General features: G+C 42.9%; 1 protein-coding gene across 1 annotated transcript in view; it reads right to left on the bottom strand.

The window, feature by feature from the left end:
• Positions 1-22496, bottom strand: part of WFS1 (wolframin ER transmembrane glycoprotein) — a 38296-nt gene that overhangs the window by 11345 nt on the left and 4455 nt on the right. The window contains exon 3 of the mRNA XM_090035562.1: positions 5416-5498. Within this exon, the coding sequence (XP_089891688.1) occupies positions 5416-5498 (83 nt within the window). The remainder of the gene's footprint in view (positions 1-5415; positions 5499-22496) is intronic.

Raw genomic sequence — 22496 nt, forward strand, 5'->3', positions numbered from 1 at the left:
TAACTGCCCTAGCTTCCAGATTTGGCAACTGACATTGCCACCTTTCCAGACTTCTGGGGGGACCCCTGTGGGCTTGATGACATGGCCCTAAGCACAGGGTTGTGCTGCATCCAAATCCGGTAAGCAGACCCCGTGCTGAATCAGGCCTGTGAATGGACTCCACCTGCAAGATGAACCCCACGTCACTCACCCAGCCTGGGGGGCCAGAAGGTTGATCACTTCTGAGCTAGTCCACTTTATGCAATATTCATCACAACAATATTGCTAGATTAACTTCAACAATACAAAATAAATTGTCATAAATTATCATCTGAACCCCTGCCTATCTGCAGAGGGCCTTGATGTGGAAAAAAAACAACGGGCATGGAAATGCTTGACTCCTAACGGAGATGGTGTGGCAAGTGAATATGATTAACAGTAAGAGAATGTCATAATGACCACCTCAAAATGACTGAAAAAACAAAGCAATTCAACCACTATAGCCTGTTAGAATACTAGAATATAGAACAAGTTAGCAGAGCTATTTATTGGATTTTTAGTACTGGAAAAGAAATGAAAAGCGTTGTATGCAAGGGTCACAGAAGGGAACATTAATATGGTAAGCACAAACACATTTCTATGATTGCACAGAACAGTTTTATCCTACCAACACATGCATATGTAGCTTTCAGCACCACTAGAGATGAGGTTGAAGATGACTTCACTTACAGCCATAGGAAATCAACATTATCCTAGTGTAGACAGGCCTTCTGGGGAATGATTTCCAGCCACTTATCTTACCAGGTTCTCTTCTTTTTGTCAATGAATGGATCTTAAGTTTTTTGTGAGGGGAAAAAATAATGTGATCTATTGTAAGCCCCAAATAATGAATGCTTCAAACTACCTGTTTTCCATTAATTTAAAAGTCATCAATATCAACAGTTAAGTTGAATATATTGAAAAAATGAATTCAAAAGAATAGTTAGCAATTCATAGAAATTACTAAACATTCCCACCTCACAAAAAACAAAATCTCCCAAATCTGAACCTCTTCTGGAGAGTTATCAAATTGGACACGGGCCTCAGTTCTGAAACTGGGTACCCACAAGCGGACACAACACCATCTCAGAACCCCACTAAAACCACACTGATCTAACTGCAGGATCAGGGCCTTAGTGATTAAATATAGAGTTGAAATTAGCAAAAATATGCAAGATAAGACAGCACTTGGATCAAATAAAGTAACCTAACAATCCCTGAGCATGCCTCATTTCAATGAAGTGGATATTATGCAGATTTAAGAACATTTTGGGCAAACACTATGGAAAAATTAAATATTTTAGCTTAGGTACAAGTACAGGTACACTAGCCATTTCTTATTACTTCACTGCAAATATACTGTCACATACATTTATAAAAAAAGTCATAACAAATTGAAGCAAAGTCTCCAACAAGAATGGCTGTACCTACGGTATGTTTCTAGTTCTAGCCATCAGGTTTTAGATCATATCTAGAAAAGCCACCGAAGTTAACAGTGCAACTCCTTTACTTTGCAAAAATACCTTAATCACAAGTCAAAACACAGACAGAAATCATCAAGTTCTGGAATTAGCCATACAGTGAGCCATTCCTGAGAAAACCCACAATCCAGTATTTGGCCATATGATGGAGCTCGCTGTGGGAACTGCACATAGCCACCTTCTGAAGAGTTTAAAATCTGATCACCCTAACCTTTTATCTGTTTTGATTCTTAAGATACATGTGACTTGTAGGTAGAAAGTCTTCACAGAACCCTCCCCCGCAGCAATACATACCATGGATGTGAAACTGCACTGGAAGATGCTTGTGTTAGTTTTTGTTCTCCCCTTTCTGAGTAAGCACTGGGCAACAATGACTTTACATTAACACAGCGATAAACCTTTATTGTAAAACACTTGTGCAAAGATCACTGAAAATGAATGTGGCTTAAAGCCTTAGGTCCAAGATGATCATAGAATATTAACTGATGATCATCCCATATGATTTGGTTGCTTTATATGAACTAAAGGATTTTCCCTAGTTATGATCATGAACTAAAATTAGAAAGCAGAAGTAACAGCTAGCATCAATTTAGCAATCTGCACCTTTAGAACATTATTCTAAAAATGTGTCCACTCCTCCTTGCTTTTGTGCCCTGTTAACAGAAGCAGAGATGTCTCAACTAGTCAGAGTGCAGCGATCCTGTAGTTACAGAACTGCCTCTTCTCCATTCTGCAGTTCCAACCGTGGGTGTTTCATTTGCATAATTGCTGTGCAGCTATTTCTCAATAAAGGTACTATATAAAATTCCCTGTTACAGGTTGACAGCCACTCAGAGGAAAGATGTTTGCATAATCACTAGTTGGTTATTTCTAAGTAACCTTGAAGTGTTTTGGGCAAGTGCCTGAATTTTGAGTGATTTCTTGTATTCAGCTTTTTACCAAGTAAGCAAACAATGACAGCCAACTTCTCCTCCTCACTCCCCAGCTTCTCCTCCTCACTCTTTCTGCAGAATGTGAACACTTCAACATATTCTTTCCTTCTATCCCACAGGAGGACTACCAAACTACAGAGAGGAAAGCTAGTCAAACATTAAGAAAAGACAAGGCATGTTGTTTTCCACCTTTCTTATATCCTGACCGAGCAGGACTCCGATTCCCTGAAAAAGATATCTTGTGACCATTCACAACTGCAGAATAAGCTTTGAAATGGAGTTGGCCCTCAAAACATACTGCTTCATTGACCTGCAAGGAGCATCACTGACTTGCAAAGACAGGGCGGGTACATGGGGAATAGAGCCAAGAGAGGGGAATAAATGACTCAATAAAAGCAGAGAAATTCAGCCACTTAACCTTTCAGGGTTTTGTTTGCATTTTTGCTAGTAGTCTTCATTGAAATAAATAAATAAATCGCACTGCAATATGTAACCCTGTAGTGTGTTTCTAGATAGGAAAGCAATAGCCACAGAGTGTTAAACTCCCCAGTGGTATTGTTTGTTACCATATTCATTTGGATTCAAGATGAACTCCCCTCTTCTCCCTAGTTAACCTGGGTGAAAAAACCCTCTCATCTTGGATTCAAGTACAAGGCAGCAGGGAGACGGGCAGCTGTTGCAGCTCCAATTTCAGCCCCAACCTGGGATCAAGGTTGGAGCCACTGTCCAGCTCCCAGCTCCTGCAGCCCACCCTTTGTTCTCCCCCACCCACCTAGCCTGCAGCCCCCACTGCTGCCTCTGCTCCCCTAACACTAGTACAATTTGTAAATGTTAATGAACACTTTTCTGTTGAAAAACAGCTGCAGTGGTTTTCTTACCTGTTCCTACTGCCACATCTACTCTCTGCTGTTTCAGTTTTTTAAAAGTTAATACATCTCACTGTAGAAGGGTCATCTGAGATGGTGATTTGATCCCAGTGCCATTCAGACCTTGTCTAATTAATTAGTTCACTGACATGTCCCAAAACATTAATCTATTTATGCCCATATACACTCTTACTGAAAATACACTTGGACTCCTTCAATGTTTGCTTGTACTGAGTTAGGTTAAGCCAGCAGTTTACCAAGTTTTGCTAACGTGATTTAAGAGTATTAAACCACCTGTGTCTATACTAAGCATTTGTTCTAGATCAGTGGTAGTCAACCTGCTGGCCCCATGGGCCAGATGAATAGCATGAGGCCAGTCTATGGGCTGGATCCTTCAAGGAGGGAAGGGTGGGGAATGGGAGTGAAAGGCGGGGAAAGATCCAGCATGGAGTTGGCATGCAGGGTTGATCCATAGGTGTGACTGGCCATTCTGGCTCACCCCATGTGTCAAATCCAGCCAGGCACATGGGGCCATGTTGTCTGGCCTGCAGGTCTCCCCTTGGTCTCATGGTGGCAGGGGAATGGTGACAGAGTTAACTGCCACAGCTCTGGAAGTTATAGCATTAATGCTGTCATCGCTCCCGTGCCGCCAAGTTTTCAGACCCACAGGAAGCCCTATGAGTCAGGTGACCGAGCTCTGTGGGAGAAGAGTTGGAGTTTTAAACTAATCTAATGAATCTGGCACGAAGGTTCCAGAACAGCAGAGAAAACTATTGACCAATACCTTCACATTCTTGATTGTGACATTTTGGGTAACTCATTTTACATACAAACCCTAAATAACTAAATAGTAGCTAATTTCACTAACCAGATTTTTTAAAATATACTGATTCAGCATAAAAGAAAAATTATGACAAATCTCAATCTTACATGTACTTAACCACCCCTTCTAAATAGCCTCACTTTGAAGTTTATTCTGGCTTCAGATCTTTCCCTAAATAATGGCTCAAAGTTAGAAATTTCGATCCTTTCACAAATCTTGACAACTCTGACTAACTATGTTTACAGATTTCCAAAGGCATGACATTAGTAATGAACAGTTACCGTCTGCTGTATTCTTCAACTCATTGCATTAGCACTGGACAAAGACAATGTGGCAATTCCTGCTCAAAGAATGCTTATGATCTAAAAATATCTTTCACATCCATCCAAAAGGCTTACACAGAACTTGAACCTAGAAAATCTGATATCCTTCTTAAGGGATTATTCGTCTAAGAGAGTGGTGCTCAACATTTTGGCTCCATGGGCCAGATAAATTGGGCAGGGGCCATCTGCAGGTCCTGGAGCTTCTGGGGTTGGTCCCTGGGACCCTGGCACCACTCCCTCCCACCCCAGTGCACTGGGACCGGTCCCTGGCATCATTCCCTCTAACACCTGCAGCCTGAAATTGCTCCCCAGGGGCCCAGTGATCTCCCTTCCAACCCAGGCATGTTGGGATTTGTCCCTGGGGACCTGGTGCCAACTCCTTCCTCTCAGGTTGAATACTGGAGAGGCCAGAACTACAACCTCCCACCCATATGTACTGGGCTTGGTCCCTGGGGGCCTGGCACCCCCTCCCACCTGTGACCCTATATAGGGACTGGGCCCTAGGGCCCAGTGCCATCTCCTTCAAGCCCCCCATATGTTAGGGATTGGGCTGAGGCCCAATGCTGCCCCTACATGCTATGAATGGCCATGGGATCTAGCATGCAGGGCTTGGGATTTCCCACCACTCTCCCACCGCCATATTTCTGGACCCATGGGGAGCCTTGCAGGCTGCATGACACAGGACCACAGGCCAGATCTGGCCTGCAGGCTAGGGTTGAGCACCAGTGCTCTAGCCCACCACACCGTTCAATGGCAACTCTGAACAGTATAAAAATTCTAACCGATGATAACATTAACTGAACAAACTTCAGAACAGTTTCCTAAATTTGGTTCACAACACTGCTGGATGGAGTTCCACCGACATTCAGACATGCTGCTCCCCCAATCTGATTTCATTTGTATCCAACAGCTGCTTTACACAAACCTCTTATAATCAAGTTCAAAAGAACGAGACAAAGCAGACAATATTACCTCAGTCTGTGCTTTTGGTTCTCCAGCTTTGGCTCTTTCAAGCAGTTCTTCAAAGAGTACTTCAGGTTCTTCCTTCCTGGCCTCTATAAAACAATCCAAAAACACTGTGCTTTACTAACAATATTCAGCCTTCTGGAGTCTTTACTGTATTTGGCTGGAAAACTGAAAAAGCATATATAAACCTAGCCAACAATTCCATTTACAGCTGTATTTATTCAAACCTTAACAATATTTACCATTTTAAAAAAGATTGTAAGATAAATAAAATAATTTAATATAATATTAACCAAAATATCTCTCAAAATCCAGGGCAGGGTGGCAACTTAGAGACTAGATTGTTCAGAAAGGCATTTCATAGGTGATAGCCTACTTCGTCAAATAGTCTCTAAGGTGTCACCCTGCTCTGCCTTCTGCCTCACTTCAGACTAACATGGGTACTTCTCAGAAAATCCAGTTACGTTATTTGAAAACACTTACAAATATGAACATGTACTTTAAGCATTTTCTTAACTACTTAAGAAATGTTATTAAAGATGTTAAGGCCTATTGTAGGACCTACTGTAGGTTAGTAATACTGTTGTTGTTGTTTGAACCCAGCTGGGAAAAAAAAAAGTTCTTGAATCTTTGGTCAGGAGTCTGTGTATTTTTCAGGGTAGAAAAATAGAGGTCAGAGAGGTCTTGAACCACAGGAGAAGGAGGCTATTCATCAAAGCACATTCTGCATATGTGAAAGGTCAGCTGCTTAATCCACGTAGTAAAAGAGGGCTCAGGATCACCAAGTCTTTTTAACGACTCAGCGTTTAGTATTCAGTTCGATGTTTACCCGGCTCCTCTTCTTTCACCTATACTAGATCAAAAATGTTAGATAGTTGCTTTTTTTTAAATAAACAGCATGCTGCCCCCCACAACACGTGTCAGTGCCCAATCGTAAAAAGGTCTTTGCATGATCTTAGCTCACTGTATGTGGTAGGAATCTCAAGACCTTTCTATGATTTTATGACCTGGTTTGCCCCCATTTCATGGAAAAGGTGGAGACTAGTAGAACTACCACCCTTCAATTTTGAAGCTTCCTAATATGATGTTAAAATTTGTGAAAGTTTGTTAAAAGTTTCAACATGAACAATTTAGATGCAAGTGAGAGACAGACTGTAGGGAAGAGAAGATCGGGAAAATTACCATGTATTCACCAAAGTAAGTAAAACACCTTTACCAACCAGCTTACAACTGCAGCCTCAAGGAACATACAAGGATGCAAATCTAAAAAGCTCCAAAGCCTGAACTCTACACCTCACACTGCAACACAGTTAACAAACACTAAACTACACTGGGTAGGCTACCTAGTTTGGCAATGAATAGAATGAGAAAACAGGGTTAGTAATGATGCTTTCTTTACCTATCATATGAAACTGATTTAGAAAAATGTGCTGGCATGTGCTCAAAATTAATTTAGTTTTGTCTACATATGAGCAGTGATAATGCAGGAGATCCAGTCAGTAGCTGAGGTAAATGAAGCAGTATTTTATAATCAATTATTCTCAAAAGGCAGAGGACAGGGAATAGAAGAATAGAGTTTCAAATTAGTCAAAAAGCTCCCAAACGACAAGGTTTCATCCCTTCTTTAACCTCCCTGATACTGGGACCACTTCCCAACAAGAGCTGGCAACAAGTCAATTGTTTCATTTAAATGGATATATTTTAACAAGAGCAAACCATGAAGTAATTACTCTCCTCTGCCACCTCACTTGTCTCTGCCACGTTCTATTGGGTAGAATTCCTACGCAAGAACATCAGAATTGCCGTGTAGGGAGTCAGACCATAGGTCCATCTTGCCCAGTAACCAGCACCACACGGTAGCAGAGTGGATGCTGAAAGGGAGAGTGAACAGGGTTTTTTCCACTGTTTCTCTCACCTGCAGCCCCCCGCATTTAAGATCTAGGAAGTTCCGACTCAGAGGATGTACCTGAAACTCCCGTGTTCAATAACGACTGATGTACCTTTCCTCCAAGAATCTGTCCAATCCCTTTTTTTCTTATACCAGTTTATAGTGTTGCATGTGGCTAGAGAGGACACATAAATTAATCACCCTCGGAGTCCTATTTTAGGGCACTTCAAAGATTACTGCAAAGCAGACAAATACTCCCAATGAAAGTACCCTTGTCTTATGAAAAAACAGCAGAACTGAACTCTAAAAGAAAAGGAATCTGTTTCCAGATAACAATCCTCAATCCACAGCACATCACCCCTGGGCTCTCTGCTTTTAAGGGGAAGTTGCATGACTTTGGGGGTGGGGGGGAACAGAACAAGAGTTATTGACTTAGCCCAATGAAAAGACTAGTTATGTCCTATTTTTTTAAATTAACAATAAGAGAGCAGAAAGGACAAAAAAAACCCCCTCAACTTTATTTTAAATCCTTATTTGCAGTAACAGTAGTCACCCCTACAGACTTTCAGTTTTTTGTATACCTTGTGACACTTACAGGGAAAAGTGCAATTACTATAGTACTGTGATTTATTTGTCTAAAAACAAACTGAAAACTGCTAAAAGGCAAAGTAAAATTCAGAAACCGTTAAAAGGCAAAGTATAACAACATTTCATGGTTAGGAAATTCCCCAAACAAGTAAAGAGATGAATAAAGAGACTTTACAAAGGCTCTGTAATGGAGCCAGAGGTGATATTATAGTTCAGGTGCCCTGACTCACTATTCTGTTCTACCCCAATAGGCTGCTTTGAACCTTATTTTAAATAAACGTTGCAAGATATTTTGCCACCAACATATGGCTTATAAGTATAACTATATAACTTAACATTTGTTGATCATGTTCTGAAGTAATAGGACAGTGGTTTAAAGCATGTATTGGAGAAACTAATTTAGCAAAGTTGAACGTCTTAATAAGTAGATTTAGCGTAACATCAGTGTCATCAGGGTTTGCAATCTCTTTCTTTACGCTGAGCAGACAGAGGTAGCTAGGCCTGCAGAGCGGGCCTGAAGGGCAAGTGGAATGAAATGATTAAGTGTCAAGGGTTCAAGATAGGTGCTTGCCAGATCTGTTCACTCCCTCATAGGATCTCAGTCAAACGTAGAAGCTAAAAGCATTGTTGAGTATTTTAGAAGCAGGCTGAGCAACACAAACAGTAGCTTCCATCAATTAAGATTGAGATTGGAAAGACCAATACCACACACAAACAAATATGCCAACCTTAAAAAGGCTAAGTGACAATTTGTAACTTATTCTCCTTTCTTAACATGCTTAGTTAGAAAACCTCTTGATATGTATTCCTCCCACATAAAAGTAAAGCAGTGGGAAAACTGTCAAGTAGAAGCTTTTGCCTCTCTAAAAACAAGGATGTCTTTTTAATGTCAAATTTCGCTTTGCCTTGAATACGAAAATTTCCAGAAGAGAGGAGCATTCATCTTATGATACTTCATGCATTTTTTTGACAATTAAAACAGGCTGTTTACTGGCTATAAAAATGTAGAAACAGACACATTTATCATTTACCATAGTAACAGATAAAGTTATCAGTTATTTAGTTTGCAAGAGCTAGTCATTCAAGGGACAGGGTGCAAGTGAAGACTTGCAAATGTGAACTTGCAACATAAATGTAAAATAAGCAAAATAAGCAAGCAGGAAGAACAGGAAAAGTACCTGGAACTTGGGGAGGCACTGCTAAACTGTGGCTCTGCACAGCTACCTTTGGAAACTCATTCAGGCCCTCTGTGGTTCAGTTTTCAATATATGAAACCAGATCTTAGGAAAGTAGGGCTGAAGGGACCTTACAAGATCATCTAGTCCACCAGAGGCTCAAGGCAGGATCATCCCCGACTAAACCATCCCAGTCAAGTGCCTGTCTAACCTACTCCTGAAAATAATCATCATCATCAAAATTCCCAGTCATGTTCCAGACTATAGCTTGCTCTTCCTATTTGCTGGGAATTGTAAACTAGTCCTAACAACTGGGTTTACTAGAGTTACATCCAGCAGTTTAGCCATGCTTTGCACTGTTCTTTTAAGTAAATAGATTTATAAACAATTTCATTGTGGCATGCAACAGACTTTAAAGCAAGGCTATCAAACTTTTTTGGCCACACAAGCCAGACAGTCCAGAACCAAACTGTGGGGACTTCCTGTGAGCCGAATCTAGACCGTGATAAGCTTTATGTACACTGGGCACCTATACACATGATGGAGCTCTGCTTTGAGTCGTGCTAATTAGCATGCATTAGAACAGACTCTAGTAGTCCCTGCATCACATGTATTCAGTGTCCCTGCATTTCAAAATGGCAGCAGGGCCACTTTAAATAAAGTTTGTTGAATGAGCTTTAAAGCACCCCGGCACCATTTTGAAGTGCGGGACACTGCATACACATAACGCTGCAGGTGCTTTAATTAGAGCAGTTCTGTTAATTAGCACACATTGGAACAGACTTGATTAATCAAGTTTGCTGGAGCGTGTTAATTAACATGCTTGAGCAGCCTGCTTGTCACATCTATTCAGCATCCCCACACTTCAAAATGGCAGTGGGGGTGTTTGAACTAAAGCTCATTGAACAAACTTTAGTTCAAGCACTCCCACTGCTATTTTGAAGCACAGGATGCTGAATTACATGCACTGTGGGTGCTCTAATCAGAGTGGCTCTCGGAGCTGCTCTAATTAAAGCCCCCCCGCCCCCCTCCATCTTGGAGCATGTGTATAGACACTCGTGGGTATTGCATTAGGAAAAGTGCCTTGACGTGCCACAGAGTGAAGCAGAGGACTCCAAACCAAAAATCACAAGCCTCTACCAGCTGAGTCAAAGCACAACTTCTATTGCAATGAAAAAGGGGTAGGTTGTAATATCGTTAGGGTCAACTACTAGATGGACTCACACTCTTGTACAGATTAAGTCAATGTATTATGGTTACACACACACAGAAGTCAAGCAGTGCAGCATGTCAGAGAACAGAAACTCCAGTAAGAAACAGTTTGATATGAGCATCAACTTGGAAGCTAAGGCTGCTTCACAGACAGGAAGCAGGGAAGCAGTAAGGAAGACAAAATAGTCATTACAGAAGATAAGTTTTAAAGAAATTATAGGTTTTACAAGTGAATGTTAAAACCACATGGAAAATGATGCTATTGAACAAAAGATTTATACTTTAGGTGACACCCACACAAAGTATATGAAGGAAACCTGTGAGGCATACACATTTTCTATGATCACGACTACAGGCACTGATGTGGGCACAGAGGAGAAAGTGACAAGGACTTTCAGGGGGAGGAGGAACAAATCTGTTTGGAAGAAAAGATTTTAAATGGTAAAACATGAAATGAAATTTCTGTACTTGCTTTCACATTTTTACATTAGACAGGCATAGCCAATGAAAAATAAGAAAATCAGGAATGTTCATATCCATACATATGGGCAGATCGAGGCCCCCGCAGTAAAGGAGGGAGTGGGGCAGAGGCAGGCACTGCACAGATGGGGTGGGGCATGGGACAGAGCCACAAGCAACTCATCCAGGGGGCGTGGGGAGAGAGGGACAGCTTCTGGCACTGCATGCACCCCAGAACAGTATGGGGGACATGTGCCTCCAGATCTACACACAGGGCTAGGGCAGGCTACTGCTGCGGGCTGGCACTGAGGTGGTGGTGCTGGAAGGGAGGCTATGGGGGGGGGGCTGCAGCCACCCCTAAATTCACTGTAGCCTCCCACCCCCATACCAACCCCAGCCCCACCCACCCCAAGCACAGCCCCAGCCCCCCGTGGGAAACGCCCTGGGCTCAGCCCAAAGTGGCAGCCTGCCCTTGCCCCGCACGCACACCCGGGGGCACATGGCCCCCATGCCCTCCCAGGGTGCGCGCAGTGGTGGGAGCCACCCCTCCCCCCCAGAAGAGCCACTCACAGCTCTGTCCTATGTCCCGCCCCACCTGTGCAGCACCTGCCCCCGCCCCACTCCCTCTCTCACCACTGGGTCCTCAATATGCCACCCCCCATGCCTCTTCCTTCACAACAGACTTACCAGCTGAACCCGGCTGCTCTCCACACTGCTGGGCTGCACTCCTGGCTGCCTACATGCTGCGCTGTGGCTGCACACATGCACGAGATATTTATAGGTGACATTATCAGCCACATCAGCCAAAAAAATCCAACTGCTTATATTCTCGATTTTCCTTACATAGGTGCTGATCTGATGTAGGACAGATGTATTGGTGCACCTCAATTTCCAACTATTTGGAGTTGGTCTAATAAAAGAAATCAGAGTTACCTAAAGAACCTTGTCTGTCTTGGGCAGAGTAAAGAATTTTCCATAGAATCATAGAAAATTAGGGCTGGAAGGGACCTTAGGAGGTCATCTAATCCAACCCCCTGCTCAAAGCAGGATCATGCCCAGCTAGATCATTCCAGTCAGGATTTTGTTGAACCAGGCTTTAAAAACCGTAAAGGATGGATATTCCACAACCTCTTTCTGCAGCCTCATTGCCAAAGACAATTGTACAGGGCCTGGGGCAAAACAGTCCGTGTGGGGCCTGGACATGGCAGTGGTGGGGGGGGAGGAGGGGCAGCGGTGAGCAGCCAGACGCGAAGCCAGCCTGGCTCCGCAGGGTCCAGGGCAGTCGCCCTGATTTCCTGCTCCCGGCCCCGGGATGGTCCCGCTCATTGCATTTGTTCTCCCCAGTAAGACAAAGTCCCCCGCTCAGAAGCCGAGCTGGAAACCTGCTTCTTGAGTCAAGATCACCAAACAACCAGCTAGGGTTGGGGACTGACAGGCCAAGGGTGTCAGAGTGGAAAGAAGCCACACCCACGTGGTTTCTGGGGGCATGCTCAAGAGACCAGACAAGGCCACCACAGTGGTCCTGAGCAAGGACCACCCTAGGGAGATTCTCTGACAGTCCCACGGTTTTGGGCACACTGATCTCCAGTTCTTGAACAGAGATTTCTTTACTTAGGGAAAAACCTCCTCTCCAGTTCTATCCAGATTTGAGAGAAAAAAAATTTCTGACAAAACAAAACAAAATAAAATACTAGACAAATAGTATTGCTGAAAACATAGTTACAAAATACATATAGAAGGAAGGAATTTGAGATATATTCCTTTGGGGAGTTAGAGACTGCAAAGGTATAATTTAAAATGGTTCTTTTTGGTGCAGATTAAGACTATTATCAGTGCGCTTTTTAAAAAGTGATCTGTACATTTTGTAACAAAAATTAGTGTTCTAATTGCTTTTAAGTGTCATCATATTGTACTACTGAGCGTTCACTGTTCTAAAGAGCTACTTTCAGAATCTCTAGAGAATGACTCCTACTAACTTTCCACAAGCTGCAAAGAGTTTCTCTGCTATTCTGTGTAGTGCTTATGTAGGAGTGAAGTATTTAAAAGAACTGATGTTACATTTAAAAGCAGATCTTAGGCGTTCTGTTCCTATACATGCTTTGCTCCTACACAGAACTAGGATAGCACGTACACAAAGGATCTCATCAGAGATGGCAACAATATTTTTGCAAAACATTTTTTCTGTTTTACTTGCTTTAACTTTGAGCCTGCTAGCAGCCAGTATACAAGGGTACAAGCCTTATATCTACTCAGAGACTCAGTCATTTCAGTGGAACTTTGCATGAGCAGAGGTCTACCAATACAGATCTCATTGCAAAATAACATCTATACATTGTGTGCGTGTATAATAAATAATACACTAAAAGCCGTATTATCCAGCACCTTAGAAACTGGCATGCTTCATTAACTGGCATGCCAGTCGACATGGGAAAAGCGAAACCAGGATTGCCCACCAGCCCGGGGTAAAGCAGCCTGAGTGGGGCCCCCCTCCCTCCCTGTCCCCCAGCACACTGATGCCAGGGAGAGGCAGCAGCGCACCACTCACATAACCAGCATATCTGGTTATCTGGCACCTCCCATTCCCCATGGGTGCCAGATAACAGAGCTTTTGCTGTATATGCTGTATAGGGGTGCACCGATAAAAGATTTTTTTTGGCTGATACCAATGGCTGAATATTAACCAGCCATATCGGCCAATATCGATCCAATAGCCAATATGCAGCCTGGCATCTTGGAGAGCAGCATCCGGCTGGTAAGTCTGTGGGGGAGAAGGGACGTGGGGCAAATCAAGGCCCACACAGTGAAGGAGTGAGTGGGGCAGGGGCAGGGAGACACTGCCTAGCCAGGGTGGGGCACAGCCTAGGGTGGCTCATCTGGGAGGGCGTGGCAGGTGAGAAGGGATGCTGTTCCCAACCACTACGTGCACTCCCACGGGAGGCATGGCAGGCACGTGACCCCCATATTTGTGCAAGGGGTGAGGGTGAGCTGCCTACTGTGGACTTGGGGCCTCTTCCTGGCATGGGAGCTGGGCTGAGGCTGCGCTCAGGGAGGTCGGGGTGGGCAGCAACAGTGCTTGGAGGAGGGTATGCGGTGGGCTATGGCCACCCCAAAATTCACTTTAGCCCACCTCCTAGTGCTGCTGCCACCCTCACTGCCCCCACCCCAAGCACAGCCCATCCCAGCCCCCCCACCAGGAAGAGGCTCCAACGGGTAGCCTGCCCTCACCCCATGCACAAATCCAGGGTGTACATGCTCCCCATGCCTCTCCAGGGGGTATGCGAAGCAGCTGGGAGCTGCAACCCCCCACCCTGCTGAGCCACCTGCAGCTGTGCTCTGCCCTGGCTGGGCAACACCTGCCCCTGCCCTAGCCCTAGCCCTACTGTCTCCCTCACCAGAGGAGCCCTGATCTGCTCCCCCCATGCTCCTTCTCCCCCCAACATACTTATTAGCTGATGCTGCTCTCCAACTGTGCACCTAACTCTGCATTCCTAACTGTGTACCTGGTAGCTGTGCACATGCACACAGCATTTATCGGTGACATTATTGGCTACACTGGCCTAAAAAAAGCTGATTGCCGACAATGTCAATTTTCCTTTCATCGTTGCTGATATGATATGAACTGATATACGGGGCACCTCTAATGCTGTAATATATGTAACACTGTACTGCACGTTTACAACTTCAGCCCCATGCTATCGGAATAAGTAAGATTATCTACAATCACGTAACAATTAAAAATTGATAAACTCTTTAATATGGGCAAACTTAAATTCTTCCTAAGTTTACCGAGGCATTTATTTGCCAATACAAAGCAAAAGGAATATAGCTTAATAGGCACTGCTATGTACTGATAAATACAGATGGAAATAAAAGCTTTTTCTATTATGAGAGCTATAGCTAGTCTGACCATTAAAGCACTATTTCAACTTGTTGGTCAAATGCAACTGTTATTGTGAATGAAGTGTTTGCATGAGGAGTGTTGTCAGTCATTCCTTATTCTGATGTGGTCATGTGGAACACATTTACTGGGCCACTAGAGGCCAGGAGTAAAACCATGCCTTCTCCAGGAGCAGTAATGTTTTGTGTTTATGTTAATCACCACAATTATGAATCATCAAGTCCCATTAACTTAAAAAGAGAAACTTCCACACCCCCACAAAAATGAGAGTAAATCATGAGAATAGTAAAAAACACATAGGTGGAATAGTTAAATAGTGATAGTAGGGAGATTAATTATTTTGAAGTGGAATAAAAATGCAGTATTCTAATGATATTTCTTTCTAGTATAGCTACTGTTTTACAATGAACAATTGAAGTCAGTTATAAATAATTGTGTGAAAGAATTATTTATAAAAAAATATGCTGTTCCTCGAGCAGAAATACTTCTCACCAAAGCTCTTGGTCTTTACATACTAGTTTAAGTAAGTCTTTGATATAATCTAAAACATTAATTAAAAACAAATAATTTTGGTAATTTCTTGATCATAAGTCATTACACCTATTACAAAAAACAAACCGTTAAAATACTGTAATAAATGTTTGTGACAGAAGTCTTGCGTTCTCCGCATATACTCACAGATTAAAGCTAGAGAGAACCATAAAGATATAGTGCAAGAGTTAGCAGCCTTTTGCCATTGTGGGCTGCGCTTTGCAATCAGGCCCCTGCCAGAAGTCTCTCCCTACCCTGGAGTAGCTAGTTGCCTGAGCTTAGCCTTGCCACTGATCTCCATCTCCTCAGCAACGAGGATAAGTGTATACAGGGTAAAGGATCAGGCTCCAAAATGAAAGGGAGCACTACGGAGGGGATGGACAGCACAGTGCAGCTCCCACTTAATCCCCATGTAGCAAATCAGGCCTTTAGAGATTGATCCTCTTTGCACCTGGAAGCCATACGTTGCCATCCCTGTTCTAGCATAACCTCATAAATAATATCAGAGGAATTAAAAAAGGACAAACCAAAAAAAATACAAAACCCCTTAATTGGAAGGATTCAATCTTTCTTATTGTACAAGTAAACCTATCAAATCCAATAACTTAGGGCAAAATCCACATCAGTCCCAGCAGTGACTGAGCAGGAATATAAGCACTTAGAGTACTTCTAGACATGCCTGGGGCTGGAATAGGAGGGTGTTTTAATTAGAGCAGTTCCTGGAGAGCTGCTGTAATTAAAACGCCTCACCATCATGTGCGTTAAGCATCCTGTGCTTCAAAATGGCTATGCGGGCGCTTTAACTAATGCTCATTCAATCATTCAATAAGCTTTAGTTAAAGTTCCCCTGCAGCCATTTTGAAACGCAGGACGTTTAATACACGTGATGGTGAGATGAGCTGGAGCGCTCTAATTAAAACTTTCTAGCAACTCACTTGATCAAGCCTACTCTGATGCATTCTAATGTGAATGCATCAGTGCACATTTATAGGCACCCTTAAGTTCCAAAAAGTAGTTCAGAGTGGTATGGATGCCATGACCACAAAACTCATTATGTATCCAAATTCATTTGGTGCCTCCTTATTGAACTGCTAAGATCCTTAGGAACCCATACTTAGGCTTCTGTATGTGCCTAGCCAACGACGAGCTGTCTGAGATGCAATAAAATCTAGAACAGAGGTGTGTAGGAACCAAAAACATGCTTACAGTAAAAACATACGTACAGTAAGATTAATCACTGTCATTCAAAAAAACAAAACAATGGATAATGGTGACTTCTGGTGTAAGTGCCTAACAGTTAAATCACTTGCCCAAGAACTAGACCTAGATTTTAGGCCTCTTTCAGTCTAAGGAGATTCAAATCCATATTTGTCACCTTTGTACCTGAACCACTAGACTACCAACAGGCCTCGAGGGAGGTACCTTCTTGCTGAAGGTGGGCCACTGTGCAGAAAGGAACATTTAAGTGAAGGAGAGAGCACAGCAAGGAAGTGGGAGTTTGGTTGTTATGGGCTTGTTGTTCTGGCACTCAGCTGGGAGGAGGGAGACCTGGGTAGTAGTGTAGTAGTGCCTGCTTTAAGACTCTTTCTGTTTGGTAATCAATGACTGCCTAATATTAGACACAGCTCGGGAACCAGGGATGAGAAGCCTCAGAAGAGGGGTGAAATGCTCTGGATTCCAAGTGAACAGAGGCACCTAATTCAGAACTTGAGTTGGGTATCTAAGTCTCAAAGCGCACTGACAGAAATATTTGTGACCAGCCCCTTGAAAGCACTCTACAGCCATGACTCGATAGAAGTACATGGCTGCAAAGCACTTCAGAAGTGCCTAACAGAATGACAAGCTAACCCTCATTCAGATGAAGGCTATCTGAAGCGGAGCACCTTCATCTAGCTTCTGTCAGTCCCTGTGCGTGAACAGGGCAGGACTGATGCAGCCCACCCCACCCTGCCCTTTTGCTGTCTGCAGGATGAAAGAGGGGGTGGGAGAGGGCACTCTAGTCTGGCATTTGTCCAGCTTATCCAATCTGCTTGCCCCCTCTCCCCCTCCTGCCCAACAGCGCAGGCTTGGCAAACCTCAAACCTGAGCTCCCTCCCCTTCACCATCCCCCTTCCTATCCTGTAGAAGCAGGGAGGGCAGGGCAGGGGAGAGGCTGTGTGCAGACAGACAGCCTCTCTTCTCCTGGATTGACTCAAAGTAGAGCTTGATCTCCTCCCCTGGCCAAAAAACAAATGTCTGTTTGGTCAGGGGTAGGGAGTTGCTATAACTCATGGCCCTGTCTGTGAAGCACCATGAGTTATGGTGGGGAGCTGAACAGCTGTCAGTGCCCAAAGAGAGGTAGGACTCCAGCTATACCCCTGTGCTTAGCATTTCCTGGTGCCATGTACCTTTAAGTACTCCAAAATAGCCTTTGGAGTCACCTAGCTCGCTTCCATCAACTCCTACCCTATCTATTTGGATCTGTGACCAGTTGCCAAATTTTCAGTGCCTAATCAAAGGAATCTACATGATTATGCATGTTAGCTATCAGCTTATAAAGGACATAAAAGCCCAGAGGGGGCAAAATGCTCACATACCATGCTGCTAGTTGTACTGCTGTGAAACTGAAAGCATAAGAATTCCTCTGATCACAGTGGCACTGAGAAAATGACTGCTACTGTATTCCTCTGTAGTAGGACTATGCCCCAGAACTTGCCTTGAGAAAACTAGTAAACTGTGTTTAGTTTGAATACATTAAATACAAATGTGACATTAAACATTAGACTAGAGCTTTAACAAGAAGTCTCCTTGAAACCTGAACTATTAAGAAGCTAAAAACATCTGTTCTTATATTATAGAGATTTTATTTGGTTTTATTTAATAGCGTTCTGAGAAGTACAAATAACATAAAATTCCAGCTAAAATATTTACAAGTCCTGAGTCACAATGTATAAAGTTCCTCTCCTGTAAAATACACAAAACCACCATAGCTCTTTAAGTACATATAAAACTCTAAACTGAATGCATTAAGTTAGAACATTATGTATAATGGTTAAATTAACAGGAAGATTTTATCCAATGCTTCCGAGGATTCCAGGACTATAACAACCAAAGTGCATTTTTAACAGCAAGTACAGAAAACACTTTTCCCCACCTTTTCCTCTCCGATCCTGCTGACTGGTCAAAGCACAATGCTGATATTAGATATGCCTTCTGCTCGTATGCATGGGAATATGCACACCATACCCTGAATTTCTTAAGGAACATGGGATTTGTTCTCCTATCTTCCCTACCATTGATAGGGAGGGTATCAGACAAGAATTGTTAGTACAGAACACTCTACCAGCTAGACAGTTAGGTTCACAGGAACTACAAGGAAGATAAGTGTCCTAGACTAGCTCAGTGTTTACAGAAGTCACTTGGAATGTAAGAGATCCAGGCTTAAAACAGTGTTCTGCATGACTTGGAACAGCACTTGAACCATATTTCAGCAAGTGCCCAACCATCAGGCTATAGCCTATTCTGGGCTGAATTTCTCAGTCCCTCCTAAATAAGCTGTTCCACTTTGTCAGAATTAAATCTTCATTAGACCAAAGAACGTGTCCAACACTTCAGCCTAATGGCCCCTCTAATTAAATATTTACTTATTTATATGAGAGGTACACCTCACATCTCCTGCACCCTCTGTTAACTGTTTTAACCACCCAGAAAAATGTATTCTCTCAGTGTTCCCAAATATCCTTTGTCATATTCATCCTTGGCAAACATCTATGAACAAGATTTACGGGCAGTAGAACATTCATTTCATCCAGTTTGAAAATCCTGTTTTGGGGCTTCAAGTTGAGCTGGCATCTGATCAGCTACTTAACACTACTGCTTTGCATGCACAAAATAACTCAAAGGAAGGAAAACTGGTGCCTGCAGTGTTAAATACAGCTGAGCTGTGGTTTTGAGGATCAGTCATACTGCAACAGTGGATTTAGACGCACTTAAGTCTGACATATTCACAAGTCACCCTCTATAAGTTGTCAGTGGTCAGAACAGCACATATTGATCCTACTGGTCAACTTGCATGTTCTCCTAGCTACTGAGTACTTCTACTGCATCCTCCTTTTCTGAATAATGCCCAGATTTTCTTAAATCATTCTAGCACTCCTGTGAGTTACCAAGATGTATGCAGATGATTCACTGATTCCAAGCTCCAGAAGCCCTAATTAAAGGTGTAGGCACATACTTCACTGACAAATGTCCTCTAAAGGCCCATCTTAGTTCAATCCAAGATGAACTACTCTGGTTTTTAATATTTAATGAATGCCATTCCCCCCGTTCTTAATGCATACCCTAATAGTGGTAATTTAATTTTTTCAGATGCTCTCCAGAAAATCTAGTAACTCTCTGCAGGGAGTATATGTGTGCATGTACACATCCAAGCACACAGACAGGCTATAGCAGAAGCACTCGCAGATTCGAACAAATCTGCAAGTTATGCTAAATACCTTGTCCAAGACGACAAAAAGGAAGACAGCAAACAGGTGAAAATCAAGTTTGTTCCATTTAAAACTATCTATCTATAAACCTGTTGCAGGTTTGTGTCATGCTCCAGCTGGGCTCTGCCAGCTTTGCACAGCAACAAGTGCGGCCAAACACTCTCCTCCCGATCTGGAAAAGCCCTGCGTGGCCCTGGTCATGCACTGGGAAACCCCATCTGCATGGCCCCTGGCCATGTGCTGGGGAAGCCCCGTTCCCTGTGAAAAACCCTGCAAATATTTTAGACCAACTGTGGGGCTTGAAATTGGGCTTGTCATCTGGCCTATAAAGACTGGGGTAGAATTTTTTCACAGGGAGAGCAGAGCAGCGCACAGGCACCAGAGCATCCATCGCTCGCTCAACTAGCTAGACCAGAAGCCGGAGCTTCCACTGCTCGGTGGGTAGGCCTGGCCAGCTTCCCACAGCTTCTCCAATTTCCGAAGTAACAGGTTTGCAGACCAGTTTGATTTAATCTCGGACGATCCACTGATTTATTGTTTTCGCCCTTACCCAACCCGAGATTCGATTCTTCGTCCCTCACCTGAACCGGGACAGATCGATTTGCTTTAGTCGTTTTCGGATCCCTTAATTGTCTATCGTTTGTTTGTCCCTCTCCCAAGCCGGGACAGGACACGCAGCCACATTCAACACCGGGTGATGCGTAAATAAGCGGATCCCTGATTTTTTTGGTTTTCGTTATATCTGTCCCGTATTAGGACTGGGACTGAACTACGTGTAACTGCCTGTGCAGCCACATCTACATCAGTGGCGCACATGTAAGAAAGAGACTAAATAAAAGAAAATATCTTGGAACCACTACGAGTCCGCCTCTCCCTCTCGTTACTTAACATCAGGGGATAGAACCCACCAGGGCTATAGCCACAGCCTGGCTCACGCCCCGCAGTTTGTTTCATCTTTCCCAATTACACATTAGGGTTTACATTCAAATCAGGTCTAATTTATGATGCTATTGTTACCACCCACTGTTGGAATAAACTATTTAAAAACATATAGAAAGCAAACCAATGCCCTAGCAGCAAAATAAGAGATGGGCCGAAGAACTGCACATGTAAAATCCTTTGGGATATATGAGCTTGACCCAGAGGCCCTACAGGCCTACTGGAAGATAAGCATGTGCAAGGGTTGGACTCAATTGCTCAGAATCGCACTTTCAGTCCTTTGCTCCAGGTCGCTTCAGTAGGTCAAAGACCGTTCTAAGCATATCAGTGGTTCACACTTTAGATCACAGTGAACAGGTTATTCAGAACAAACAGAACTCTCTTAGCATCTATTTGAGAACAATATACCCTTAAATATAAACTGACAATGGAGATAGGAAGAAAGACCTCATGGCATATAAAGCTTTATCAGTACAAACATAAGTGACACAGACACAAAAGCTATTTATATGACCTCAAACCATTGCCAGGAGGTTTATGCCATACTATCACATTGAGTGTTTGAAGAGAGAACTCTCAAACAGCCACTGTACATTCCTCTTTCCTTCTCAAATTAAGTTTTTAATTAAATAAACATTATGACTTAATTACTTCATTATTAATCTGTAGAACTGAGAATATTATGAGGCTGCCTGAGTCGCAGATCAGCTGACAGTGGTCTGTACCTTTAACAATATGTTGTAAATTTTAGCTATGTTTTATTTGGCAGGATAATCTAATGTAGTGACTAGAAGTTATTGACAAATATATGCCTGGACACAATTTTACATGTGCCGTGGAACATGGCACCAGGAACTTTAATTAGCAAGCTGCACTAATTAAGAGTGCCCTTGTGTCACATGTATCAGCATTCCCACACTGAAAAAATGGCGGAGGGGCAATCTGACCTAAAGCTCATCAAATGTGTTTTACTTCAAAGCACCCCACTACCATTTTTTCAGTGCGGAGATGCATGCACTGACACACGTTACGCAGAAGGCTGTCAGAGCATGTCTATTTCCATACTCTAGCAGACTCGATTAATCAAGTCTTCTCCATACATGTATAGGAGTCCAGTCTTCTGCTACTTTGCTTCTCTCATCTTCTTTTATCTGCTCACAGTTGCAACTAACAGCAGGGAAGGTACCAACTGAATTTGACTAACACAGATAATTGCCTCTCACTCCATAAAGCAGCCACAAAGACGTACCACATATCTCATGGAATATCTTTGTGGCCAGTTTTCCAACTTACAGTGCCATACATCCACTGTGTGTGTAGAACTGTAATGTGCGCTAGAGACCTTAGATTAGCATGCTTCATCCTTTTTTGAATCTTAGACCATCAGGCAGCATTCATCTTAAAAAAAGGGAGAAAGATTCTTCTTTCCAGTGACATGAAACCAAAAGCTACTTTTATTTCAGTCCCATTGCTCTGTGGATTGTCTAGGGACTACTTGTTTGGGGATATTATTTTTCTAAAATACATATACATGTTGCAAAGTACCTCTACTTTATAACTATAAACTTTTTAAAGCTGTCCTCAAGTCCCTGCTTTGTGTTTAAGCTTCATTCTCCCGAAGCTGTGGCAAAACAGGATTTCTCCAATCCCTGTCTTTCGAATAAGTCATTAGCTTTGAAAACTCTCTCTATTTTCCTTCTCCAAACCCAAGGTAGCAGTATTATGGCACAGTTCAGAGAAATGGAAAGTAATGCATACTGGATGAAATAATCTGACCTGTTAATTCACCCATCTATGTGGTCTAATAGAAGCTTAATCTTCTGCTCTAATTAAAATGTTGGAATAAATTAAGAGATAGAAATGGAAAACAAATTACTATTATATTCATTTATGGTATGTCTCTTCTCTATGCTGTACTCAATTTTGATCGT

The sequence above is a fragment of the Crocodylus siamensis genome, chromosome 2 (genome assembly GCF_052110815.1).
Source record: "Crocodylus siamensis isolate JL-2025a chromosome 2, ASM5211081v1, whole genome shotgun sequence".
In the NCBI taxonomy this organism is placed as follows: Eukaryota; Metazoa; Chordata; order Crocodylia; family Crocodylidae; genus Crocodylus; species Crocodylus siamensis.